Source organism: Aptenodytes patagonicus, chromosome 3 (genome assembly GCF_965638725.1).
Source record: "Aptenodytes patagonicus chromosome 3, bAptPat1.pri.cur, whole genome shotgun sequence".
Taxonomy (NCBI): domain Eukaryota; kingdom Metazoa; phylum Chordata; class Aves; order Sphenisciformes; family Spheniscidae; genus Aptenodytes; species Aptenodytes patagonicus.
The window spans coordinates 103,866,046-103,890,266 of record NC_134951.1 but is presented as its reverse complement, the minus strand read 5'-3'; the positions used below and the strand labels follow the sequence as shown (position 1 = coordinate 103,890,266).

The following is a 24,221-nucleotide window of genomic DNA, read 5'->3' as shown; positions in this document are numbered from 1 at the left end:
TTGGTAAAACTGTTAAGCATCAAGAAATCAAACTAGTGTGTTAAGAGGAAAAACAAAAGTTTTTGACAAATTAAGCCGTATGTGTTGTGATATCTTCAAAGTGAGTATCGTGCACGTAGTAGAATACTTTTAACTAGCTTATGTTCAGGTTACACGGATTCATTGACCTAGTTCAGTTTCAGCAATGCTGTGACAAGTGATGTTAAAACCACACAAGCTCATGGGTAGTTCTTTCTCTGGCTAGGAGTTACTGAATATATTATGTGATTTGGTCACCATAGATTTTTCTTACATGTGTCAATGCTGTCCAAGTCATTGGTGTGTGCTAGGATCATCACTGCTGTGTTCATAACTAGGGCTTTCCGGTGTTTTCAGAGCTGGGGTGGTATTCCACAGAATTTCACAAAACTGATAAAATCCTCTGTGAACAGAAATACTTCTTTTAAATAACCTAGAATATTCACCACATTTTTTCATTAGACTGATGATTTTCGGTCTTTGATCTCATCTAGCTGTAGAAGAAAGACCTTGAGTGTCAAGAATTCGTTTTCAAACTTTGTGCAAGACTGCTTTGTACCTTTGGTGGAGGAAAATAGTTACAGGTTTTTCCTCTCATTCTCTTCTGACTGCAGCAAGACAGAATATGTTTCTCCAGTCTGTGTAGTAGGGGTGTTTCAAATTTAGAGAAGGGTAGAGACCCTGGCTTAAGGTTGGTCTTGCTCACAACTTTGATTATTTCTTGATCTTTGCATCTTCTAAAATGTTTCTGTAAGCAGGAGACTATTTTGGAGTCTACGTTCCTTCTGCTGTCACTGAAATACCTGCTTTCTCTTGCCTTTTTAGATCTCCAAGTTTGACTTGAGCTGTTAAGCTGTAATTCTGTGGGAATAAATCTGAGTGTCTCATAATTTCAATTTTAGATGTTTTAGGGAATGCAAAACATAGATTGCATATTCATGTAGTCTGAGTAATAATATTATGCTTAATTGGGGAAATACTTACAAGCATTCCCTGGGCATTTACAGGAAGTCTGTCTCATGTTTGTCTTTTCAAAGAAATACAAAAGTACTTGTTTAAAGATCTTAATTTTAGAGCTCAATATTGGTTGCATCAAATGCGATTAGAGGTTTCTTAATACTGTATTGCTAATTCACAGCTATTCTTCTACTCCAGTGTTACTCAACTATTTACATTTTGGTTTGAAACTCTGAGTTCTCTCTATCTGCTGTGATTTTCAAATCCCTACTAAAAAAAAAAAAAAAAATCAGAGTTCCAGATTCACAGCAGAGTATTATATTACTTTGGGTCTGTGGTATTAGTTACATTAACAATGGATATTAATTACTGAAGAAGTTGAAGTGCGATAAAAAGTTACCATTTCACTGATGCAAAATCAGTAAAATACTTGGGTCTTTGTCATCAGTGCTTTTTGAAATGAAACTTCTGTGTCAGCAGCGTTGGAAGCTGGCATTAATTCTTGTGGATTTGAGGCCTGATTTAACCATAGCTAAACAGCACTACAGTGCTGGTTTTGCTGTGTGGGTAGGGCGTAAAGGCTTTTAAAAGCCTTCAAGGACTTTTCTAGTCTTCTGAAGTTAGAAAATGATTATTGTCATAGTATGGAGGGAAGACTCCTGTAGGGCACCTAAAATGCTAGTTGCAATCATGTATTCCTTAAATCCAGATGACTTACCTTCCAATGACTAGCTAATGTGTTTGACCAAGCCACTCAGCTATCCTGTAATTAGTTTTCTCTGGTGGAAAATAATCTCATGTTCCTTGAAAAGGAACCCCTAAAGGCTTATGAAGTGCTCAGATGCCCCAACAGACATGCATGTATTTTATCACAGCCATAGGCAGTGTTACAGCTGGAGTCATTCGGAGCTGTTGCTTCTTTCCGTTCTTCAGGGTATGATGCAATATGCAGTAGCATGCAATTGGAATTATTTCAATAAATTAATAATTCAGGTTAGTGTATTAGTTTGTGATGATATATAATTTCAGATTATATTCCTCAGCAAAGCTTTTGACACTTTTTCCTGCAGTATCCTTGTGTCTTAGCTTGGCTGTTACGGTTTGGATAGGTGGGCAGCTAGGTGGGTAAAAGAACCATTTGGATGGTTGGCCTCAGAGGGTCGTGGTTAATGGGTCATACCCTACCTGGTGGCCAGCAGGTAACAAGTGGAGTCTGCAGGGGTCTGTCCTGGACCTGTCCTGTTTAACAACATCATCCATCTAACCTGAAGCAGGCAACACAGTACGCTCTCAAGTTTGCAGATGACAGCAGACCAGGGGGCCCAGTTGCTATGCTGGAGGGTAGAGCTACCAACCAGGGGTACCTGGGCAGGCTGGAGGGATGGGCCTGCAGGAACCTCACAAAATTAAGCAAGGACAAATGCCAAGTCCTGCACCTGGGCAAAAGAAGAGCCCCTGGCAGGGACGCAGGCTGGGGGCAGAGGGACTGCGGGGAGCAGCTCTGCAGGAAAGGCCCTAGGGGTGCTGGCAGAGAGCCAGGTGCCAAGAGAGGTTGTGCCATCTCCATCCTTGGAGGTTTTCAAGACTGGACTAGGCAAAACCCTGCGCAACCTAGTCTGACCTCATGGCTGAGCCTGCTTTGAGCCAGAGGTTGGACTTAAAGACTACCTGAGGTCCCCTTCAACCTGAAATACCTTATCATGTGATTTTATGACTACTTATCTATTCAATTTCAGATTTTATTTTGAATTTGAAATTTGCCTGTAATTTAATTTGCATGTCTAAAATGATACATGCTCAGTCTGTTCTATCACGAATTCAACTAACGCTTACTCTGTGTGCACGCGCGTGTGTTTTAGTATTCCATTTAAAAAAAAAAAAAAAATTTGGGCCTTTACCAAGCTTGCATTTAAAAAATAATTGTTATATCACAAGTGTTATTTGCATCTCTGCGCTTATTACTAGTTCCTTTTGTGCTTATTTCTTGTGTAAACTTGCCACATGATTAATACCTTTTTTTTTGTTTCAACAGAGGGAGAATATATCAAGATGTTCATGCGAGGTCGACCAATCACAATGTTCATTCCTTCTGATGTAGAAAACTATGATGATATTAGGACAGAGCTGCCTCCTGAAAAGTTAAAACTGGAGTGGGTGTATCCTTGATATCAGTAGCTACTTGCTGTTCCCTTTTTGTCTTGTCTTGCTTTGTTTTTTTCCTTTAGAATCTGGTCTTGTGTCTTCTCTGTTCAGAAAAAAAGTTCAATTTACTCTAACAATTGAAATGGTTTGTAGCTACTGTATAGTATGACTTTAAGCTGCAAAATATGTAGGCACAGAAAAGCCATACTTTTCTTTGTTTGTTTTGCTGCTGAAACTAGTTGTGATCTATTTTTAGTGTGAAAGAAAGTGTCTTTGGAGAGTTACAGAGTTTCAAAAATGTCCCGCTCTGCCCCCCGCTATATTAATGTAGGCTTTGCATTCAGGAACATTGTTAGTCTTCAATCTCTGTTCATTTTTAGGAGGTTTTAGAGCTATGGAAGATCTTGACTTCCTTGTCCTTACCTACGGAGCAAGGATTGCAGGAGCAGCCATCCTTTGCACTGCTTCTGTGTTTCAGCTCCAAAGTGAAGGGGTTAATTTCTTGAAGACTAGTTTGCATTAAACGCACTAAATAAATTTATCATTTGAAGAATGGAGTTGGTGTGTGGCTGACGACAATTCTCCAGGCTTAGTAGATCAGACGTTAAGTTCATTATGAGAGAGGTGCTTTTGCACACATTTGGGTCTTCCTGTCAGCCCCCCATCTCTGCAGATTCTTCCAGTAAGCTGTGATTGTATAAGTAAGTTTCTTAGTACTTCAGTAAAATAACATGTCTAGGCAGCACTTGAGTTGGTGTAATAATGTCAAGTTTGATCCTTCTGATGTTGCTGAAAGCAGGAAGATTTTTAGGAATGTTGATGATACACTGTCATATATCGGGATACGTACAGGCAGAGGCTGCCTGTACTTCTCTCAGCATATCTGTTAGTAACTAAGGCATACGTGTATTTTAAGCCACCCTTTGTTACTTGCTTTAGGAAAGAAGATTTCTCTATTTTTCCTGCCTTTATTAACTAATAGATGTTTGAAACAGATAATGTTGGGTTCTTGGTTATGAAGAGCAGCTGTGGAGCTCATGTCCTCTGAACTTTTCAGTGAGACTGTGGAAACTTAGACCATAAAGGAGGAAAGTTTTGCATTAAAAGTCTGACTGGAAGGAAGACAGAGCTCTTATTCATGCTTTGCAAAGCTGTGGTGCCCACCTTTCCTACTGTCACAGCTCTTGGGTGCTGACGCTGGCACTCATATGACTGTGGAGTGAATTGGGTCAGTCACTGATCTGGCTGAAATGTAATCTTTTTTTTTTGCGGAGTTAACTTTCAGCAGGATCAACTCATTAATTTGATTTGCCCCACAAACATGCGAGGGCTGGAACTGGCATACTGGAGGAAGATCAGATCTACTTTTTCAGCAGCAGTGAGCAGTTTGGACTGATGAAAACTGATCATGAAATCACACCCTCAGTTAAGTAGGTGCAAATCCCAGTGTGGACACACTTATTTAATGTCCAAGGACCTTAAGTTCAGGTTAAACCAGTTTCCTGCTGAGGGCTAATTAAAGTGAAATAAATCTAGTCTAAACAGACTGTTCATATGTTTTTGGAATCTGTTTAAGGAAATGTCATCCTAAATCAGACCAGTATATTTATCAGTGTAGGGTATCTTTTGGATACGATGGTGAAGAAAACAATGAGAAAAGGCAGTAAAATTTATGAGGGCTTAATATTGGTCTCTATGAAGTTGCACAAAATTGCTCTTCAGTTTTGGAGACGGGAAGATACAGCAGCAGCAGATCTTGTACTTCATGCACAGGTTTAGCAAGGGGATGAAATCTGCAAGCCAGCCGTAACTTCCAAATATGATGGCAAACTGAAGCCTGTACACCTTATTAAAAAGGCATGGGGACAGTGATTCACAGAATATTTTAGTAATGTCAGTGTTTTACAACCGAAAGGTCAATTGAGTATTGAATTGTTCAATCTGTAAGTTTCGTTTTGAACACCTTTAATTCTCCTGCCTTCTGGATGACTGTTTATAATTGGGCTTTCCTTCGATACTACTTTTTTGGAAGATGCTGATCAACTATGAACAACTTTAAAGCAAGAACAGAAGGGTTCTTGGGGTGGGTTTTTTGTTTGGGGTTGTTTTGGGTTTTTTTCTCTTCTGTTTGGTTGGTTGGTTTGGGAGAGGGGTGTCCTTTTTAGATGAACTGTGTCCTGCAGGTATATTCAACTGCTGATTCAGGTATATTCAACTGCTGTATATTCAACTGCTGATACGCAGTACTGTAGACTCAACAGAACACACTTAGCTTTTGTCTGCCCTGCAGATTACTGTCAACTGAAGAAATACCTGAGCTGCTTGGCAAGATGAAGTAGCTTGTGGGGAAGTCTGAGCTCTTGACTGTGTCTGGTTCCTGAGTGATTTCATTTAAATTTAATAATTTTATTTGGGTATCCCTGCTTTGTAGTGCAATCTTTCCTACTGCACTTCAGAACTGGTTAAAGCATATCTGGCATACCTAGTAATAGCGAAATGGGCTTATTTAGCAGCTACAGAGGTCACAGTCAGTGCTGCTGTTGACAGGCAATGACTTCATAGACTCTTTCTCCCAATGTATAGTAGCTCAGTTTCTGGAGGGTATTTCTGACTCCGTTTTATAAGATTATTTTTAGCACTGGTGCTCTTCCTTCTATGAATAATTGAAGTCAGCAGTAAATATACTATTGAATTCTGGTGTACAGTGGATCAATTTTCATGAGGGCCATGGCTATTCTTAGCCAATAAAAACCAAAAAAACCCCCAAAACTAAAAGCTGTTAAGCATAACAAATGTTGTGACAAAACAGTCCTTGTAATTGGTGAGAAACATTCACAATATGAAGACAACTATCTGAATTTTCCTTGTTGAAACATCAGTCTCATTGAAAGATTAACATTGAAATTTAGTGGGAATTAAACATCAAAGTTGTGGCACCCCTTTTTCTGTAGAGACAATCAATTATTCTATTAACGTATCTGCCGCTTTGTTCTGAGTGTGTGGAGAAGGAAAGAACTGCTGTGGAGCAACAACCCCTTTCGTTTTCTCTCAAGATAGTCTGGGATGGAGAATGAAGGAAGCAAAAAATTTCTTCCACAAAACAGGTTGTTCCTTTACATGCTCCTAAAAACACACTCCTAAAATATGCAGCCACTCTTTGGTACTTTATTTTGTAGGAGGGGTAAAGGAAAGGAATGGACTGAGAAAACGTAACCGTTTTTTGCAGCCTCGTGAATGCCAGAGCTCAGTGGTGGGTGCCAAAATATTTAGCCTTAGCTTTGCATGGTCGACTTCTGCTGTGGAAAGGCACGTTTGCGTAAATCATTAATATTTTTCTAGGATGAATGTTCAAAGAGGTCAATCTTAATAAATCCTTATCAATACAGTCCCTATTGTATATAGCAGATTAACAAGATCTGCCTTTCTCCTCTGAGAAGGTATTTAGAATAGTGTTCTTCATGCTTCAGGATAGAAAAAATATTTTCATTGGTTTGTAGCCCATCGTTTTTGAAAGTTCAGTGGTCTGGTTGTTTTGGTTTGGTTTGTTTTTTTTATAAAAGGCCATTCTGGAGCTTCTTTTTGTTCCATCAGTGTTTAAAAGAGAAGAAAGAGGAAAATTTAGTGGGAAAATAAATAGTGATGGAGGAGAAACAGAGGCATCCTTTTTTTTTTCCTGCCCTCAGCATTGTGTTGTATCAGCATTTCTCTCAATATCATTTGCCAAGCAAGCCAGTGAATAATCTCTGCTTCAGAGGAGCCATTGTGTTCTTCTGTAATAAACGAAAGACAGCAAGATATAAATCTGTTTTGTTTTCCATACTCTTAAGAGATTTAACTGACAACTGAATTCAGTGTCCCTCTTTGAACCATTATTTAGTTACAGCATGTGTTTAATTTTGCAAGTGTTCCTTTGGCATAGCAGTCCTGTGGTTCGATGGGACTGCAAAAGAGGAAAGGTAGTGTGGTGGGGGATGTTTTGGGGTGAGGGGTGGCATTGGAAGGGGTGCGGTGGTATTTTTGGTAGAAAGGTAGCCCTTTTCCAAGAAGAATAGAGGCCAGGCTGTCAGCTTAAGAGATGTCAGTTTAGATACTCCCAAACTTGGGCTACTGCACCTGCTTTCATTTATGAGAAAGGGCCAGCTTCATCCGTCCAGCTTTCTCCATGTGGGTCTTTGACTTCCTTTTATTTACCTGATTAACCAGGACCTAAGGCTGGAATCCTTTAGCTAAAGTTGCTTAATGTATTGCCCATATTTTCCTTGCCGTTGTAGGTGTATTAGTTGGCACTGAAGTGGGGAGCTCTCTGAAATGCAGGACATAACAGGAAAATTGTATTTTTTGAGGCTACAGAGCTACTGTTAAAGTCTGAATTTTGATGTTAACTGTACATAGTGACCCTGGGAACTGAAATACAGGCAGACAGCCACATTAGTAGTCTAGGTGAAGAAAATTGCACCAGGTTCAAAGAAATAACAAGTTATTTTCCTACAAAAATCATCCCTGTATTTTTGGGTAGATTTGGATAGAACCTTTTTCACTGTGTCAGTTCCTTTTGAGTTTTGCTTGCTTTCAAAAATACTCTAGAACAGTCTAAAGAAATTTTTCCTGATCTTGGCAGCTGCGCTGCAGAAGCTTGCCTTTTTCTGAAGGGCATTAGAAATTTTCACACGCTTGTTTTAAAAGGCCAAATGGAAGTAATACTCTGGTGCCCGCGGTGCAGATGCACAGCTCTGTTGCTGTAAAAAATGTTAAGCCAGTACAGTGAGTCCCGCTGTTACCTAATGAAACTTCACATGGAGGTTGTTATAAAATGACAACACTGTATTTGTTTTAGTTCAGTGTGCCTTATATATTTTATTTTTAACATCAATGAGCATCACTTTTAAAGGGATTTAGTTTCCTGAGGTCCAATTATATGGGGTTTGGTTTTTTGTTTTTGTTTTTTTTTTTTTTTAAACAGTGTTACTGAAATTGTGCTGTAGTTCCAGAGGAAAAACATGAAGGGCACTTGCTGACATGAGAGCTCCCCAGGAATCCTTTAAGGAAAAAAAAAAGTCGGTGGGTTTTTTTTTTTCTGCTATACAGTGATTATGAAAACCTTGACTTAAAAAAAAAAAATGTATAGATATGGGTATCGTGGAAGAGACTGTCGAGCCAATGTTTACCTCCTTCCTACCGGAGAAATTGTATATTTCATAGCATCAGTGGTGGTACTATTTAACTATGAGGAAAGAACTCAGCGACACTACTTGGGTCATACAGACTGTGTTAAATGGTTAGTATATAACATTTGCATGTAAGTATGTATGTAATAATGCAGAAATATATATTTTTTTTTTATTCTCTCCTACTGTATGTATGAGCTCATTATTGTCATCATAATTGTAGTTATTTTCTGTTTCATCAATCCCAGTAGATTTCACTGTAGTAAACACTGCACAAATGAACAGTGCTAGAGCAGTCCATGCTAGCTTAGGGTTTCTGGCTTAAATGTAAAACAGTGGCATATGTAGACAATCTAAGAGTGCCAGATTAGAGAAAGGATCTTTGCGTAAATTACTCTAAATAGATGTTCCAGAAATTAAAAATTATTGCCAGCCTAATTCTAAATCAGTGATTTACAGGCAGTATGGCAAAGGTGTAGTCTTAACGGAGAATTAGAAAACCAAAAAAACCTCATTTTTTAATAGATGCCCCATCCAAATATTAAGACTGGGAAATCGGAAAGATGTTTGCAAAGCAAACCAGAGAAGCAGGGAAATTGAAGCCAACGTCATTGTGGGTGCAAAGGCAGTTGCTGACTTTACGATGTTAGTCTGAAGAGTAGTGCACGTAATGTAATGGTGAACATAAGCTCCCTACTGTACCTGAATGGAGAAGAGTTGCCATCTAAACCTCTTCTCTCCTGGCTGTGCTTTGATAACTTAATTGCTTCCTGTGGGAGGAATGCTGTCAGTCTTGTGTTCTTCGCTTTCATTCAAAAGACTAGACTGAATTCTAAATGTTTTTGGTGTCCATCACTCTGATATCTTCAGGCTCCTCCCTGCTCCCCCTTTCCTGTTTCAATGGCTTTCTTCACCTTTGTAATTTTACAGAGAAAGCAAATAAGAAGGTCGGTGAAAAAATCACTAGGACTAAAAGGATGCGTACTCTGAAATCTGTTTTTTCACATCAGCTCCAAAGCAAAATGTGATAAGCAAAAGCAGATTTTTACTTACTCTAGTAGTGCACCATACTGGAGAATTTCATTAGTACAATTACATCAGTAACTCACTCCAAGTGGCAGTAATTCCTGACTCCTGAGTGCGCAAGCCCTCAGCCAGCTTTTCAGCTGTTTTTTCCCAGGTTCATGCTATCTGTAGGTTTAGGCATAAAATATGCTTTAGTCTTTATAAATATGGCATATAACTATGTGTAGGAAGTTCATCATGAGACAATGTATATTTTGTTACAGTGGACTCCCAATATAATGCAAACTTTAGATTTGTCAGAGCACATGTGGAGGTGGCTCTTCTGGCACTCCTGGTTTTGTGCCAGCAGCCATCGCAAGAGCCTGGTCGACCCATTAGTACAGCGTGTAATGAAATAGTCTGATGAAAAACATTCAAGCTGTCTCATTAAAAGTGGGATTTAGGATTATAAGTGTCTTCGTGGGCTTCTGTTGAGAAAGAAAAAAAAAATACAAAAAACCTCTCAGTTTTGAAGACCTATGACAGCAAAAGCAAGTCATATTTCTGTCTGTCTTAGTCTTGCAGTTCATCCAGACAAAATTAGAATTGCAACAGGACAGTTAGCTGGAGTGGATAAAGATGGAAGGGTAAGTAATAGAGCTGTTGAGCAGTAGTATCTTGTTTTGAAAATCAGGAAAAAGTGTTTTGGGTTTTTTTTAATCTCATCATCACCTTCTGTTTGCAGTTTATTTTATGCACTGCATTTACTGAGATTTTGCTGTTTCTAAGGTAACAGCCTGTATCTCTAGCAAAAGACAGTAACAACTGTCTAAGTACTCAGCCGTACATCAAAAAGAGCAGAAGCTCAAAGTCCTTTATCTGTGACACAGGAAACTCAATTTTAATTCTGCAAGCAAATGTGAAGCTTGTAATTGATTTATAAGGCCACGTCATTTCTGTCACATTTCTTTCAATAAGTCTTCTCCCAGAGGAGAACAAGTCCTCAGTTCTGTGGGTCAGTGTACTCTTAAGGCTTCATGGAAGAGGAAACCAACTTTGAGAATTCATGGAAGGTGTGTCAAGCTTTCCTACAAACTTTCTCATTTGAGAGCAATTGCGTTTAAATGCTCTGGCTGATGGCAAATTCTGTCAGAATTTGAATAATTGGATTGTCTTCATGAAGTTACAGACAGAGGAAAAAAAAAAGGGGGGGGTGGGGAAGAAGATGGATACTATGAGGTGTAGAAGCACATTAAATATAACCCTTATTCAGATGTTCAACTTAATTTCTTAGATTTTGTAAGAAATTGATGTGGGGTTTTTTGTATAGATATTGTTATGATTTCCACTGAACATTTGTTGAATCTCGTTAGGGCTGGTTGGTTTGTTTTTCCATCGGTGGGATGATTTATTGTCCCTTTCTATGGTGAATGCTGTCCTTAAGCCAACTTAATTCCCACTTTATTTGTGATTGTTTCACATTTATGAAGCTAAGCTGGTTTCGGATAGTACTTGTATGAAATATAACCATGGAGATTTTCATTGAGTGGTTGGTGATGGTTAGGGGACTCGGTGCACCAGGGTTAGTTGTTTTTTTTATTTTATTTTTTTCCTACTTTATATATTAAAAAACCAAGGTTTCATCATTATTTCAGTTGTTGCATAAGATTGCTAGGTCTGGGGTCTGAAATGCAAGATGACTCTTCCATTATTTGTTCAATGACTTAAATTGGGCAAAGATTTACTTTCACAACTACCAAATGCCACCATACTTAATTTCTTGCCTCGATGGCACCACTGCCATGTTTGTAGCCCAGACATAGGGAGCAAGTTTGTCTTGACTCTCACCTTTTGCGCTTCAAGATACTATCCGTTGTTAGCACGGGTCATCCTGCATTTCGGTCTGCAGTTTGCAATTCAGGTAGCATCTGCTTAACAAAACTTGACACCTGCATATGATGCTCTCGCTGTTGATGACGCTGTTTGTCCCATTGCTTTTTCACGCAGCCTCTGCAGCCCCATGTTAGAGTATGGGACTCGGTGAGCCTGGTGACGCTGCAGGTTATCGGCCTCGGGACTTTTGAACGTGGAGTGGGGTGTTTGGATTTTTCAAAAGCGGTAAGATGGGTGCGATTACTTGGTGTGTTAAATAATTTATCCAATCCTGTGTAAACAGGAAGGAAATCTCTGGAGACTTTTGTATGTGGTTGTCTGGCTGATCCATTTTGGTATTAAAAGCGCATCAGTGAAGTTTATGTATACTTTATAAAACCAGCTGATAGTGAGTTAGCTGGAAAATCAGGAAATTGCAGGTGTAAAATTACAGTAACAAACTAGCACAGTGAATAAATGGCAGGCAAGCAAAGCCTTAACTAGAAATTGAAGTCCGTGCTGGGTTTGGTGGTTTGGTTCTGTTTGTCAGCGGCTTGGTTTTTTGTTTGGATGTTAAAAACAAGTTTGTTACTGAGGTTCATGAAGACAAATTTTAGTGAGTTCTGATAGAAAGGGTAACTTTTCTGCTTGCACAGCTGGAGTAGTTTTTTATCCACCAACAGGAAATAAAAAAAAAAAAAAACCACCACCACATTATCTTGTGCTATTTTTTACCAAGGAATAATTTGTTCAATTTGTGCCACTACTTTTACATGGAAAAAAAAAAAAATAGAAGTCTTGTTACTGAGCCCACAGAATTTATCGGAAAAATCGGTAGCAATTAGAGATGTGCTACTTGGCATTGATAAAGTTCTCATTTCAAAATTGGCAATGAGTTTATTTTTTGTAAAATATGTGTATATTTTAATCTTTAAGCTGCCTTTGTATTTTCACCAAAGCATTAAGACGTATCAGACCTCCTGAAACCCTAGGCTGTGATTCCTGCACCCCAGCAAGAAGAATTAATACATGTAAAAAAATTTAAAAATGCAGAAAAAGAATGTCTGCTGTATTTTGCTAATAGGGGAAGAGCTAATAGGAGGCTGCTCAGGGCTGTGGTCCAGCTGGGTTCTGGGCGTCTCCAAGGATGGAGACTCAACAGTCTCGCTGAGTGACCTGTTGAAAAGAAATGTTTACACGTTGAAATGTTACTAAGTTAGTTATATCTAGGTTTTGTCTTTCAGTAAATAAAAGAATTTTTTTTTTTTTTTTTTTTTTACAAATAGGGGGTAGCATAAATAAAATAGTATTCCTCTCACATTATTCTGTTGTTTCTGTCACTCTAACAAATCAATAAAACTTTAAAACTCAGATACTTTTTTTTTTTTAAAAGGTGAATAAATACATGTTCCATCATCTTAAAAATAAAGCAAACAAACAAAAAAACCCACTAAGGTATTTTTGAGGACTAGATTTTAGTTTTTATTAGTTTGTTTTGCAGCTGAAACTGATTTTGATACTTTATTACAGTCTCATATGATTCCTCACTGGACTGAAACAGTGAATGGGCAGTATCTAGAACTGTGTTTTTACCACATAATTCCATTAAGCCAGAGCTGTGTATATCACCAATGCTGTCTTCAGGGTGCCTTTCCACTTAATAATTGACAAGTATATTTGCATATTACTGCTCATAATAGTATTAGTTTTTGGGAATAAAAATTTCAGCCACCTCTGTTTTCATAATTTGTTAGAGAATACAGTTGAACTGCAAGAATCAACTTTAAAATAAATAAGGCCTCCTCCAAATCTTTCTACACATGTCCTTGAAACAACTGGTTTGTGCAAGTATGTGTTGCTGCGAATAAGTATGTTTTTGTTCTAAGATTTTCTGTCTGCTCTTTTAATTCCATATAGCCATATTTACCATTTTTTGGTAAAATTGTTCAAAATAAGCTGTTTCAGTTGTTTAATACTGTAGATGCCAGTCTTTCTGCTCTGTAAGCATCATTTTATTCAGAAAGTGTTACCTTTGCTGCAGTTTTACCAACTACATGATGAAACTGCTGGTACTTAATGCTCCATGAGGAAAAACTGAGATGCGCTTCAGAATTTGATAATGTAAAGTTGTGTGTATGTGATGGTGACATTTAAGAAAAAAACACAAGTGGAGCTGTTTGTCCTCTGAGACCTGAGCAAAAATGAAATATTTGCAGAATAGAAAAAGGGAGAAACCTCTTTGCTACTAGCATTTTTTGCTTTCTTGCAAACAAGAAAGCAAAAAAAAGACAACAAAAACAAACTAAAAGGGAAAGACTTGGTAAGATACTTTTAAAGCTTTCCTAGAATATTATTTGAAGCATGGTCATTTTTTGTGAGATTATGCAAAAATCTAAAAAAGTCTTTAAGAGAAAAGGAAAATACCAGATATATCGAGCTTATAATTACTTTAAAAGGACTTGCTTAATTTATATTTGTACCTTTGTGGTTTTTTAAAATATTACAGCCCTTCCCTGTTTTAAATGAGGTATGATAGTACTTTGTCAGCACTTCTTTTTTTCTTTTTCCTTTAGGATTCTGGTACTCATTTGTGTGTAATTGATGACTCTAATGAGCATATGCTCACTGTGTGGGATTGGCAGAGGAAATCAAAAATAGCAGAAATAAAGGTAATTATTGCAAAAATTAATATTCTGAAATACGAGTGGTTTTATTCCCGTAAATACAACAGTTTGTGAGCCACACATTTGATCTTACTTGGAAACTGCAACTGTGTAATATGCTGGCTTGTGTAAGGGCACAAAAGAATTGTATTCTTAACTTGTATATTGGAAGGGGTTTGAATATTGGAGCGCTTATAATTACATTTTACTCATCCCTAAGAGCCAATCCAAATAAAGCAATTCTCTAATATTTTCCTAACTTAAAAAAAATAAATCCTGGGAACTTCAAGAAACTGAAGTGATGATTCAGTCTGTAGTTGCTTATTTAAAAAAAAAAAAACAACTTTTAGACATTCCTTATTTTCATTTTTGTCTGAATCGAGTTCCAGACATTGATTCTCGGTACATATGTCTCTTCCCGTTTGAGGTCCACTAGTACTTTTGTAGGCTGCAATCTTGTTTGCTTTCCTGTTTCTTTCATAACGTTCTAAATTTCTGATCAGTGAGAAGCGTTCAGAGGTGTTGCGCTCAATGTTCGTGTAAAGTTGATTCCACTGGAGACACCCCATCCAATACTAACTTGCTATTGGAGTCCATATTTTGAGACATCTTGCTTTGCATTATGCAATATCAAGCAAGGAGATATTACGTGGATGTGGAACTGAGTATTTTTTTGATTTTTTTTAATCATGAGTCAGCAAGTGGAATACTCTACAAGCGTATATGTCTAGCTGATTACAAACTTGCAATTTCAGATAACAAAATCAGGTTGGTTTGACCCATTTTCTTTAAATTATGTTGACCAATACTAATTATATTCTATTCTGTAAGTTTTAATGTAATTCTGTGTCAGTATTTTCATTTCCTTGCTGATATTTAATGTGAAGCTATTTGGCATACGCCTTGTATTTCCCATTTTATTGACGTTATGTTTTGACTATTTTCACTCTCCAGGGAGTTCCTTGGTGTTTCAGAATTGGCCAAAAACGATTTGGCAGGGACAGCTTGCCCTTCAGTATTTATTCACGTTTAGGACTTGATCTTGCAGTGTCTTAAGCACCTTCCACGATAGGTGGTGTGAGCAGAGTTTTATCCCTTGAGCTAGGGTGCAAAACGGAAGCCTTTTCTCAGCTGAACTCCATTAAATTTTTTAGTCCTTAGTTTCCATACGATTTGTGGATATAGCAGACCCACTCATGTGGAGGAAACTGTGTGTGAGAAGCGTAATTCAATAAATGTGGCCGTCAACAAAAAATGAAACTTAAGAAGGTTGTTTTCTTAAAGTGAGCCAAAAATGGTGAGGTGGGAAAGGATACTCCCACAGGTGCTGCTTCAGCAGCACTTGCATGTACGCTTCTTTAAAGCGTGGGCTTAAATCCCATAGAAGTAAATGCATTGATGCATTTACTTAAGTGTTTTGTAGAGTCATTGCCTCCAGGAGATTGTCTTCAAAGACAGTTTGGTTGAATATACATTAGAAGTTAGATAAATGACCAGTCGGTTTGTTATGTTTGCAAAATCTATTGGTAAAGGATGAAATACTCACTGAGGTGTTAGTAATTCAGTAACAGTATATGCAGCCAGTAAAAATACAAAGGTGGGACTTTATATTTCAGTTTTGAGTTTTGCAGGTTTCTTTTTGACTTTTTCGTGAGGAGGAAATGAGAGGAAGAAAGAACCCAAAGGAATTTTTACAGACTTTCAGAAAGAGGATGATGAATATGATCCTACTGCGTTACCATTGTCTCAGTTGCCTCTGTCACAGCTTTGTTATCCAGAATAGCAAACTAGTCTGTGTAGAAACTAAGCAGGGTTTTCAACCCAAAAAAGTGTCTTTTATACATCGTTCGCTTTCCATGGCAGAAGTCTTAGCTATTCCAGAGGGCAGAAGCTTTTGTGATTTAAAAAGTGAATGTAAACCCCTGACTTTCCTACTGAAGTTTTATAAAGATCTCTTATGAATGTAAAAAATCAATATATATCAAATGGTATGTGCGGTCATTCAGAGAGTTGATTTAGCACAGAACACTTATGGATTCTTTCAAGCATACAATGAGCTGTCTGGTTCCTCATATCTCTGTTCTGAAACTTGGGATTTTACATGTGTTTCTTGTAGTTAATGTCCCATCTGAATAAATATTATTTCTGTTATTATTGCAGACTACAAATGAAGTTGTTCTTGCTGTAGAATTCCATCCAACTGATGCAAATACCATAATAACATGTGGCAAATCTCATATATTCTTCTGGACCTGGAGCGGCAATTCATTATCAAGGAAGCAAGGGATATTTGGGGTAAGATTGTCTTGATATCAGGTCAGTTTTAAATCGATGGAATGAGCTGCTCACGCTTTCTATAAATTTGCTCCGTTGTTACCATGTACTGTTTGAGCAGAGAGGTAAACAAAGAAAAAAGGTTAAATTCTGCTTACGTGTATGCAGGGTGTATGGGTGTGGATACATTGTACTATACATAATGACGTAAAGAGTACAAGCAATTATCCCTTTCTTTTGCTTATTTTGTTTCAGAAATATGAAAAACCCAAATTTGTTCAGTGTTTGGCTTTTTTGGGAAATGGTGATGTGCTCACTGGAGACTCAGGTGGGATAATACTTATATGGGGCAAAACTACTGTAGAATCTACTGCAGGAAAAGGACCTAAAGGTAGGATACATTCACAGTTAATCGCAGATTTTAGATAGTCTGTAGAAGACAAACATAAAGGATTGCATTAGAAAAGGAATAGGGAAACAGGCCTGACTAAGGGTGTACACTTCCTATTATTAACGGGTGGTACTAAACTCCTTCAAGTCTCATGAATTTGCTGACTTACAAGCAGTCTAGAGTTTCTCAATAATTAATGAGACTGTGCCTGAGGTGAATGAAAACCACTTTATCTAAATGTTTTGCATTTAAAAAAATGTGCAGTTAATCAGCTTTCCTTTCATCCTGAGATTTGAAAAAGGCTGTAGGATCAGTCTGAGGATTCTGCAGGCTACCTTTGCCTCTTAAGGCTTATGTTGTACCATGCTTAGTCTCAGAGGAATACCATTAAGTGTTGAAGCTGGTGTTAGCAGGACTTGTATGTGAAGGAAAAATACGATGTGTAGTTGTACCAGTTAGGCAAATAACAGTATCTGGTTTAGCAGATACTCAAGTCTTGGCTGTAAAATATACTTTAAAACCCATCTTATTTTAAATTTGGGTTAAACTTTCTCTTTAGGGCAAAGCTTTTGTAAAAAAGAAAGGAAAATGATTTGTTACCCAACATACGCAGACCTGGCACAGTTGAGCCCTAAGAATAATTTATTTTACTTGGCAGCTATTTCAAACACTCTGGTTTAAATTGGTATGCCAGGAAAACATTCATGTAAAAAATAAATTTTTAATGGTAAGTCTGTTTTTGTAGGTAAATCTTTTTCTTGTCTTTCAAGCTAACTGCAATGGAAAAGTAATTTAACAAATTATCTGATGTTTAATTTTGAAGTTCTTGTGCAAAAATAACCTTTTCCCAGTATAATCTTAAAAGATATCGAATAGAACATTTATTTACATTGGCTTGCTTAAATATGGGATCTTTTAGTTGGTTTATCACATTAGATTGGTCACAGGACTTGATCTCAGGCTCTTTTTCACAGTGTGAGAGCATGCTGACTTGAACTGACTTGAGCCACAGGCAGAGTCAGTGAAGTTAAGCGGGTATTTATTTGGGTGGTGTTTTAGCAATCACAGAAAAAGTCTATTTGAAAATATGCAAGTCTCAAAGCACCAGAATCTTGCTTTTTTTAAAAGTACTTTCCTACAGCAGTTCTTTTGACATGAAGACTGAATTAGGATGCAAAAGGCTTCCTTTGCTACCTTTGTTGTTTAATTTTCTCCTTCATTCTTCCTAGTGTTTTCCTTTGGGTAGACTGCTATATTGATAGGTGCCAAATGCTGCTTATACTATTTTTAAGTGAGGCAACATCCAGCATTAGATATTGGGTTCATGCATCCTGGAAACTTTGCTATAAATAATTTGCTTTTCATTCCCATAAGGCTATAGACAACAAGTCTTTGACTTTCTTTTAATAAAATAACTTTAATTCTTTTCTAATAATGACTTGCTAAATATTTATTGACTCTGTTGACTCTAAAGGACAGTTTCTCTTGCATCTGGAAAAACTGCGTTCCCTTGGATAGCAGAGAAATGAAAGCATTTTGCAAATAGTTGTTGGTCCTGCCTTCACAAGTTGTAGGACAATCAATCTCAAAAATGTTTCTATTCAGAAAGGCAGGTCCTTTGTTTTATCTTTTTATCCTGTAAGAAAACACTACCACCTTGTGTTTGCAATACTAATGCAATACTAATAGCCTGACAGTCCGAATATGATTATTTATTATACACCGTTACTTTGTTCTTCTGCCAAAAGGCACAGCTTCTCATAAACCCCAGGTGAAAAAACAAGTAGTGTTCTTTATTATTTTCTTTTTGTGCATGTAGGAGTATATCAGATAAGCAGACAAATCAAAGCTCACGATGGCAGTGTGTTCACACTCTGTCAAATGAGGAATGGGATGCTGCTAACTGGAGGTGGGAAAGACCGAAAGATCATCCTGTGGGATCATGATTTGAATCCCGAAAGGGAAATTGAGGTAAGCAAGCAAGAGTGACAAGGAAATTGCCTTGAGCAAGGTATTGACTAGCAAGACGGGGCCCTCCCCACCCTTTGGAGGATTGGTAGTCCGGATGATAGAATATCTTCTGGTTGTTGTCTTTTTAAGTGGATGACAATATTTTATGATAAAAGTGTTTACATTTTCAGCCTATAAGTGAGCCTCTGTGAGGTTTCAGTTCTCCTCTGTTTAAGCTGAACAGAAATTTTAAGGTTTTTCTTTCCTCCAAGCCCTTCCTTAGTTTCTTTTATTCGTCCCTTTTTTGAGGATATTCTTTAGTATCGCCTGTGTCTTTAAGTTTGCTTGTCTGGAGAAAGACAGTGTTGCCAGGATTTGGGTGTTTTAATAGAATTTTTGACATAAGGCAAACAATTAGTAGGATACATACGGGTATTCTGTAAGAATTAATGATTAATAAGCTATGTTGGGGAACTTCTTTTAACTTTATCCTAAAACAGGTGTTTAGTGAATACGTATGTCTTTGTGATTTGGCTATATGGCAATGCTAGGTAAATGGGGATGACCTGGAAAAAAAATGTACATTATGGATTTTAAAATACTTTTTTTTCCCTGACAATAAGATGACCTCTTGAAATAATGTGTTCTTCTTAAACAGTTGTTCTAATAATGGTTTATTCCACTTACCTAGTGTCCATTCATAGCCGCATTTTCTTCTTAACACGTACGTTTAGTTCCATCTAGAGTTTGTTACTACCTTGAATCTAATACTGACCTTTAGAAAACATGGCTGAGAGTAAGTAAGCATTGACTATCGTATACAACTCTTAGGCTTACGTAACACACTCTCTTCATATCAGTGTCTCTGTTTTCCTTTTGTTAATAATGTTATGTTAAAGCTAATTTTTTGTGTTGAGAAATATTACCAGAACCCTGACAGACAAGTTTCTGAATGATTGCATTGATTTTCTAGCTCGTGTGGCTAATATTAAAGTTAGCGTATTTTCTAAAGATAAATCATTTAGAAAACCAAACAAATGCACACTGTAAAATAAAACAGTGTATTAGACTTCAAGCATGCAGTAAACAAACTCAATAAAATTCGGAGTCGTTGCTGACATAAGGCATATGAACATTTACTTAAGGCTAATCAGGAAGCATTAAGAAAATCAGGAAGCATTTACTGTGTGCTACAAGTTTTTTCTTATTTTTCACAATGCGTTTCGAAAAGTAAACAGTAACTATATATTATTCCTATCCTTATAAGATGAGTAGTAAGGTTGTGGAGCGCATTTGTTTACTGTATTTGACACTTAAAAATTCATGTAATTTAATTTGTAATTTTTTCTACTGAGACTTATTAAAATGGCATAATTGTGATTGTTCTGGAGTGAGATCGTCTTGTATGGCTGTACTGAACAAATAAATGAGGTAGGTTTGGGGTCAAGTCCTGATCTAGTGTATACATGATTAGATTGTTCCTTTTTACTGGGAGAACTGCAGTTCTGGTACTGTCGTCGTGCACTATTTGTGGCCTTCAAAAATAAGCGTCTGTCAAGATGCGTGATGTGCTTTTACAGATGTTTCTTTTCCTAGGTTCCTGACCAGTATGGAACAATCAGAGCAGTAGCGGAAGGAAAAGCAGATCAATTTTTAGTGGGTACTTCACGAAACTTTGTTTTGCGGGGAACATTTAATGATGGTTTCCTAGTAGAGGTACAGGTGAGCATGAGTGTTTTTTTGTTTTGTTTTTTTTTTTAACCTGTAACCTAAAAATGTAAAGGCTTTCCCTGCTGGTGTGTTATTTTAAGAGAGTTTTTATTTTATTCATTGCTAAATCGTATGTGTTTTCTTTCCAGGGACATACAGATGAACTCTGGGGACTGGCATCCCATCCTTTCAAAGACTTGTTTTTAACATGTGCCCAAGATAGGCAAGTTTGTATGTGGAACTCTGTGGACCACACACTGGAATGGACCAGGCTGCTAGATGTACGTCGACCCCTTAATGTTAAATATAAAGCTGGAAAATAGGAAAAAGCATTAGTTTTCTGCAACACCCTTGTCCCATCTGATTGCAAGAGAAGCAAAAATCCTGTGGTTATGGCTTTAAAAACAGTTATTCGGAAGTTTTGATAAACTTAACCAGGCTCATCAGACATTATATAGACCGTAATCTGGTTACCAGTGTCTGATGCCATTTTGACAATCCAAGCTGAATAAAACTTAGTCCTTTGTTCTTGTTACAGTTTAACTTTTTTTCCAATTATTCAGACAATCTGAAGAGGATATCATACAGTTGTGTAAGGTTTGGCTTTAGATGTCCTTCCTTGCTGTCATTGTTCATTTCATATTTTGGCTAGTTCTGTCCTAATACCCAAGCAAAAGTATCTTTTTACACAGAAATTTAGGCTTTTTACTTTCAAGGTCACGTAGTGTTGATACATTAAAAGAAACTCTGCCTGAGGATTATAAGCATGCTGCTAACTGATTGGTTTTCCCTGTGTCAGCTCACCTCAGGCTTTTAGGGTAGCTTAGGAGAGGTGTTTGACCGTAAGGAAGCGGGCGGGTGAATGACATGTCTGTGCCTCTCCGTTCAGGAACCGGGGCACTGTGCCGACTTCCATCCCAGTGGAGCAGTGGTCGCGATAGGAACGCACTCGGGCAGGTAAATGCCTTTCGACTGAGTTGTGGTGGTTGAAAGTTTAAAGCGGACAACTTGGTACTACGCGTCTTATGTACTGGAATTCATTTGCTTTTTATTCTTTTTGCTTGAGGTTAAGTAGCCTAAAAAGCTTGGGGGAAGAGGACAGATCTTTCTTACATGGGTTAGATGAAGACAGAAGGATTATTTGACTGTTGTTAGGCTGTTTCGGTTTTTAACTACTCTTTCATGAAAGCCCAGATCTTCTTTTTTTTTTTTTTTTTAAACCTTTTTTTTTTTGCAGGGTTTCCGTGTGTGCTCTTTATTGGCTTTACCAAGTATCATATATTTTAATATTGTGTGTGTATGTTACATTAGTTTGTAAGACAGGTACAGTACAGATCTTTCTCTTTCCCAAATCAAACACACTTGCAACCTTCTAAATTGATGTGGAGAGGCAAGTGAACAGGCTCGGATTTTGATTTTTGTGTAAGACAAAGTTCAACATGGCACATTGCTGCAATGAAGTGCTATCGAGCTGTTCATATTCTTCCCAAAATCGTTGCGTATTTGAAAGCTCTCAAAACACAACCTGAATCTTTTAACTCAGGCTTCTTTCAGTGGTGGAAAAAACTTGTTTTAATTCATAGTCAAACTGGCTTGGTATCATCTCCCAAGAAAGGAGTCTCATGCAATGGATTTTTAGCAAGTACCAATTAAAAGAAAAACCAGGATATTCATAGCATTAGAAAGGTGAGAGAAGCAGATATTAAATCTACAGACATTTTTATTCTGTTTTTCAGTTACACCTCATGATTGACAACTCGATGATAAAATAATGCATAGTTCATGTAAGAAAATTGAGATTTTTTTTTTTTTGTGTTTAATTCGCCCCCTAGAATTTTTTTATACCTAACCTCATGCCTAAAAAACATTTAAAGTTTGATTTTTAGAAACTGCTGAGCATGTGCAACACTCAAGCTTTCCTGGAAAAAGGAAATGTTAAATACTTTTTAAGGAGTTTCCTTCTCCAAGATGAAGATGCAGTCTGCACTAAATTCATTAGGTATAACATGAGGCTAGAAAACCTAGTTTACCTTCCTAAGAAAAATCTTGCTGAGCTCTTGTATATTTGGTTTCCACGTTGTACCTTTCCATTTTTTCATCTCTTTCTAATTATAGCATTAAATTGAACAAGTGTTTCTACCCTCATTAAACAGAGCAGAAGATACTGGCCTAATAGTACTTGAAACAGAGAAAAGGGGAAAAAAAGGTCAGGCTACATTTCTTTAGCGTTATTAGATGTTTTTGAAATTACATCAAAGCATAATGAAGGCATATTGAGCAGCTGAAACATTCAGTCTTGTGTTTGCTTTTGAGTTTTGGGGGTTTTTTTTCCCCTCCCAGAGCATTTTAACATTACTTTTTCAGTTTAGCACTTTTCAGTTTAAATTCGTATTTTTTAATTACTTGAGGCAACCAGTTTATACTGTGTTGGATAAATTTATGATGATGGCCTTGTTTTGTTTTGTTTTTTTAACACTGTTGTTCTTGGAACCGAGCAGTTATATTTTCACCATTATTTTTTATCGCGTTCTGAAATTGCATGATTCAATGATAGGTTTGAGATACACAAATGAAACTGAATTGAAATGAGGCCTGCTTAGTGTACAAGTGTATGAGAAATAAATGGCGTTGTGAATCAAGATAAACAGAACAGTTTTAAATCTACTGCCTAACCAGCGGCATCATGCAGTGCTTTCTGCGCCAGATAATCCAGTCCAAGGGAGTTATTTCCCAAGGAATGAGGGCTGCATGATGTATGTCGATTAACGTAGGAGAGAAAATAGTCTCGGGCCCTTAACAAGTTATTAAATAACTTACTTGGTTCATAGCCCAAAATGCATAAAGCCAATATTAAATGAGTCTAATTTGTTTAGAGTTCAATAAACCTTGAATGTGTCTGTCTATTGTTGTTCTAGCGCTGCTCTGCTTTCAGTATGGAGGTCTTTGAGACAGGAGTAGGGAGTGCAGCGTTAAGAAAGTTGGGTTTGATGGTTAAAATTGTGACATCTGAAGAAAACTGAATTTTCTACCTCTCTTCCCATTCTTGTCAGTTGTTTCACAGTGGTGTGTTTTTATCAGGCCAATGCATCATGTTTTTGGTGTGCTTGTCACATACCACTTCCCATGATGAGTATTTCGGTATCATTTCCCTTTTTGGGCTGTCTGCTGCAGGTTTTGTTAACCACTTCTTTAAATACCTTCTGTGTGCCTGATCATCAATTGTCTGGGATTAAGCCTGGTTTGGAGAGAACTAATACTTTTTGTGGATCCTGCTGTTTGCTGGAAATGCATCGCTGAAAAAACTAAAAAGGGCTGGCAATCAGAAATCCTATCAGAAAAGTGGGTTTTTCAAGGCACTGTACAGATCCTTTTGCCGTGCTGCCAGTGGTATTATTTGCAGGGAAGTAGACCTTTCTGTGACTAACGATGTAGAATATCTTGAGTGCTGTGCACTGCAGAAAAAAAGACTAGTAAGATTCTTACAGAAATACTAACGTTATTAAGAAAACTGAGGGCTGGAGGACAAGACCAGCATAAGCCAGAGCCACAAGGAGGTAAATCAGTCAATAGAGCTATTAGGATTTATATCAGTTCAACATCTGTTGTGCTATTAAGATGAAGAAGCCTAAATATCCCAGGGAACCAATCTTGTAAGATGGGTTGCTTTGTTCACTCTCATTAATGCCTTGCAGGTTCAACATTCAGTATTAACTAAACATGGGAATTGCAAGTGTAAGTGCAAAAATATATTCCTACTTTGGAATACTGCTTCCCTGGTGAGTTCATCAGAAAAATTCTGCATTCACAGGTGTGAATTATCAGTAATAAATGTCTGTCATGGGTCAGAATTTGTTTTCCAAAAGAGAGTAGTTTAAGGGGTTTTGTTTCTAAAAACATATATTTTTTTAGATAGCTTATTAGTATTTTTTTAAAGCAAAGGAATGGGAAGACAAGAAATGGGTGAAAATGGCAAAAGTTCTGTCTTGTTTACGTGAACTCACTAACAAGTTAAGCATGTTATCTTCGGTAACAATTGGGAGAAAATCAGTAAAAAACAGAAATAGCAAAAGAGCT

The 24,221-nt window shown here is 37.4% G+C and overlaps 1 protein-coding gene across 3 annotated transcripts in view; it reads left to right on the top strand.

Annotated features, from left to right (window-relative positions):
- Positions 1-24,221, top strand: part of EML4 (EMAP like 4) — a 165,168-nt gene that overhangs the window by 123,598 nt on the left and 17,349 nt on the right. For all 3 annotated transcript variants that reach the window (XM_076334466.1, XM_076334467.1, XM_076334465.1), the window contains 11 exons: positions 3,008-3,131; positions 8,243-8,392; positions 9,865-9,934; positions 11,295-11,405; positions 13,733-13,828; positions 15,983-16,117; positions 16,352-16,487; positions 18,307-18,458; positions 20,034-20,159; positions 20,297-20,428; positions 21,037-21,104. In XM_076334466.1, coding sequence (XP_076190581.1) covers positions 3,008-3,131; positions 8,243-8,392; positions 9,865-9,934; positions 11,295-11,405; positions 13,733-13,828; positions 15,983-16,117; positions 16,352-16,487; positions 18,307-18,458; positions 20,034-20,159; positions 20,297-20,428; positions 21,037-21,104 — 1,300 coding nt within the window. The remainder of the gene's footprint in view (positions 1-3,007; positions 3,132-8,242; positions 8,393-9,864; positions 9,935-11,294; positions 11,406-13,732; positions 13,829-15,982; positions 16,118-16,351; positions 16,488-18,306; positions 18,459-20,033; positions 20,160-20,296; positions 20,429-21,036; positions 21,105-24,221) is intronic.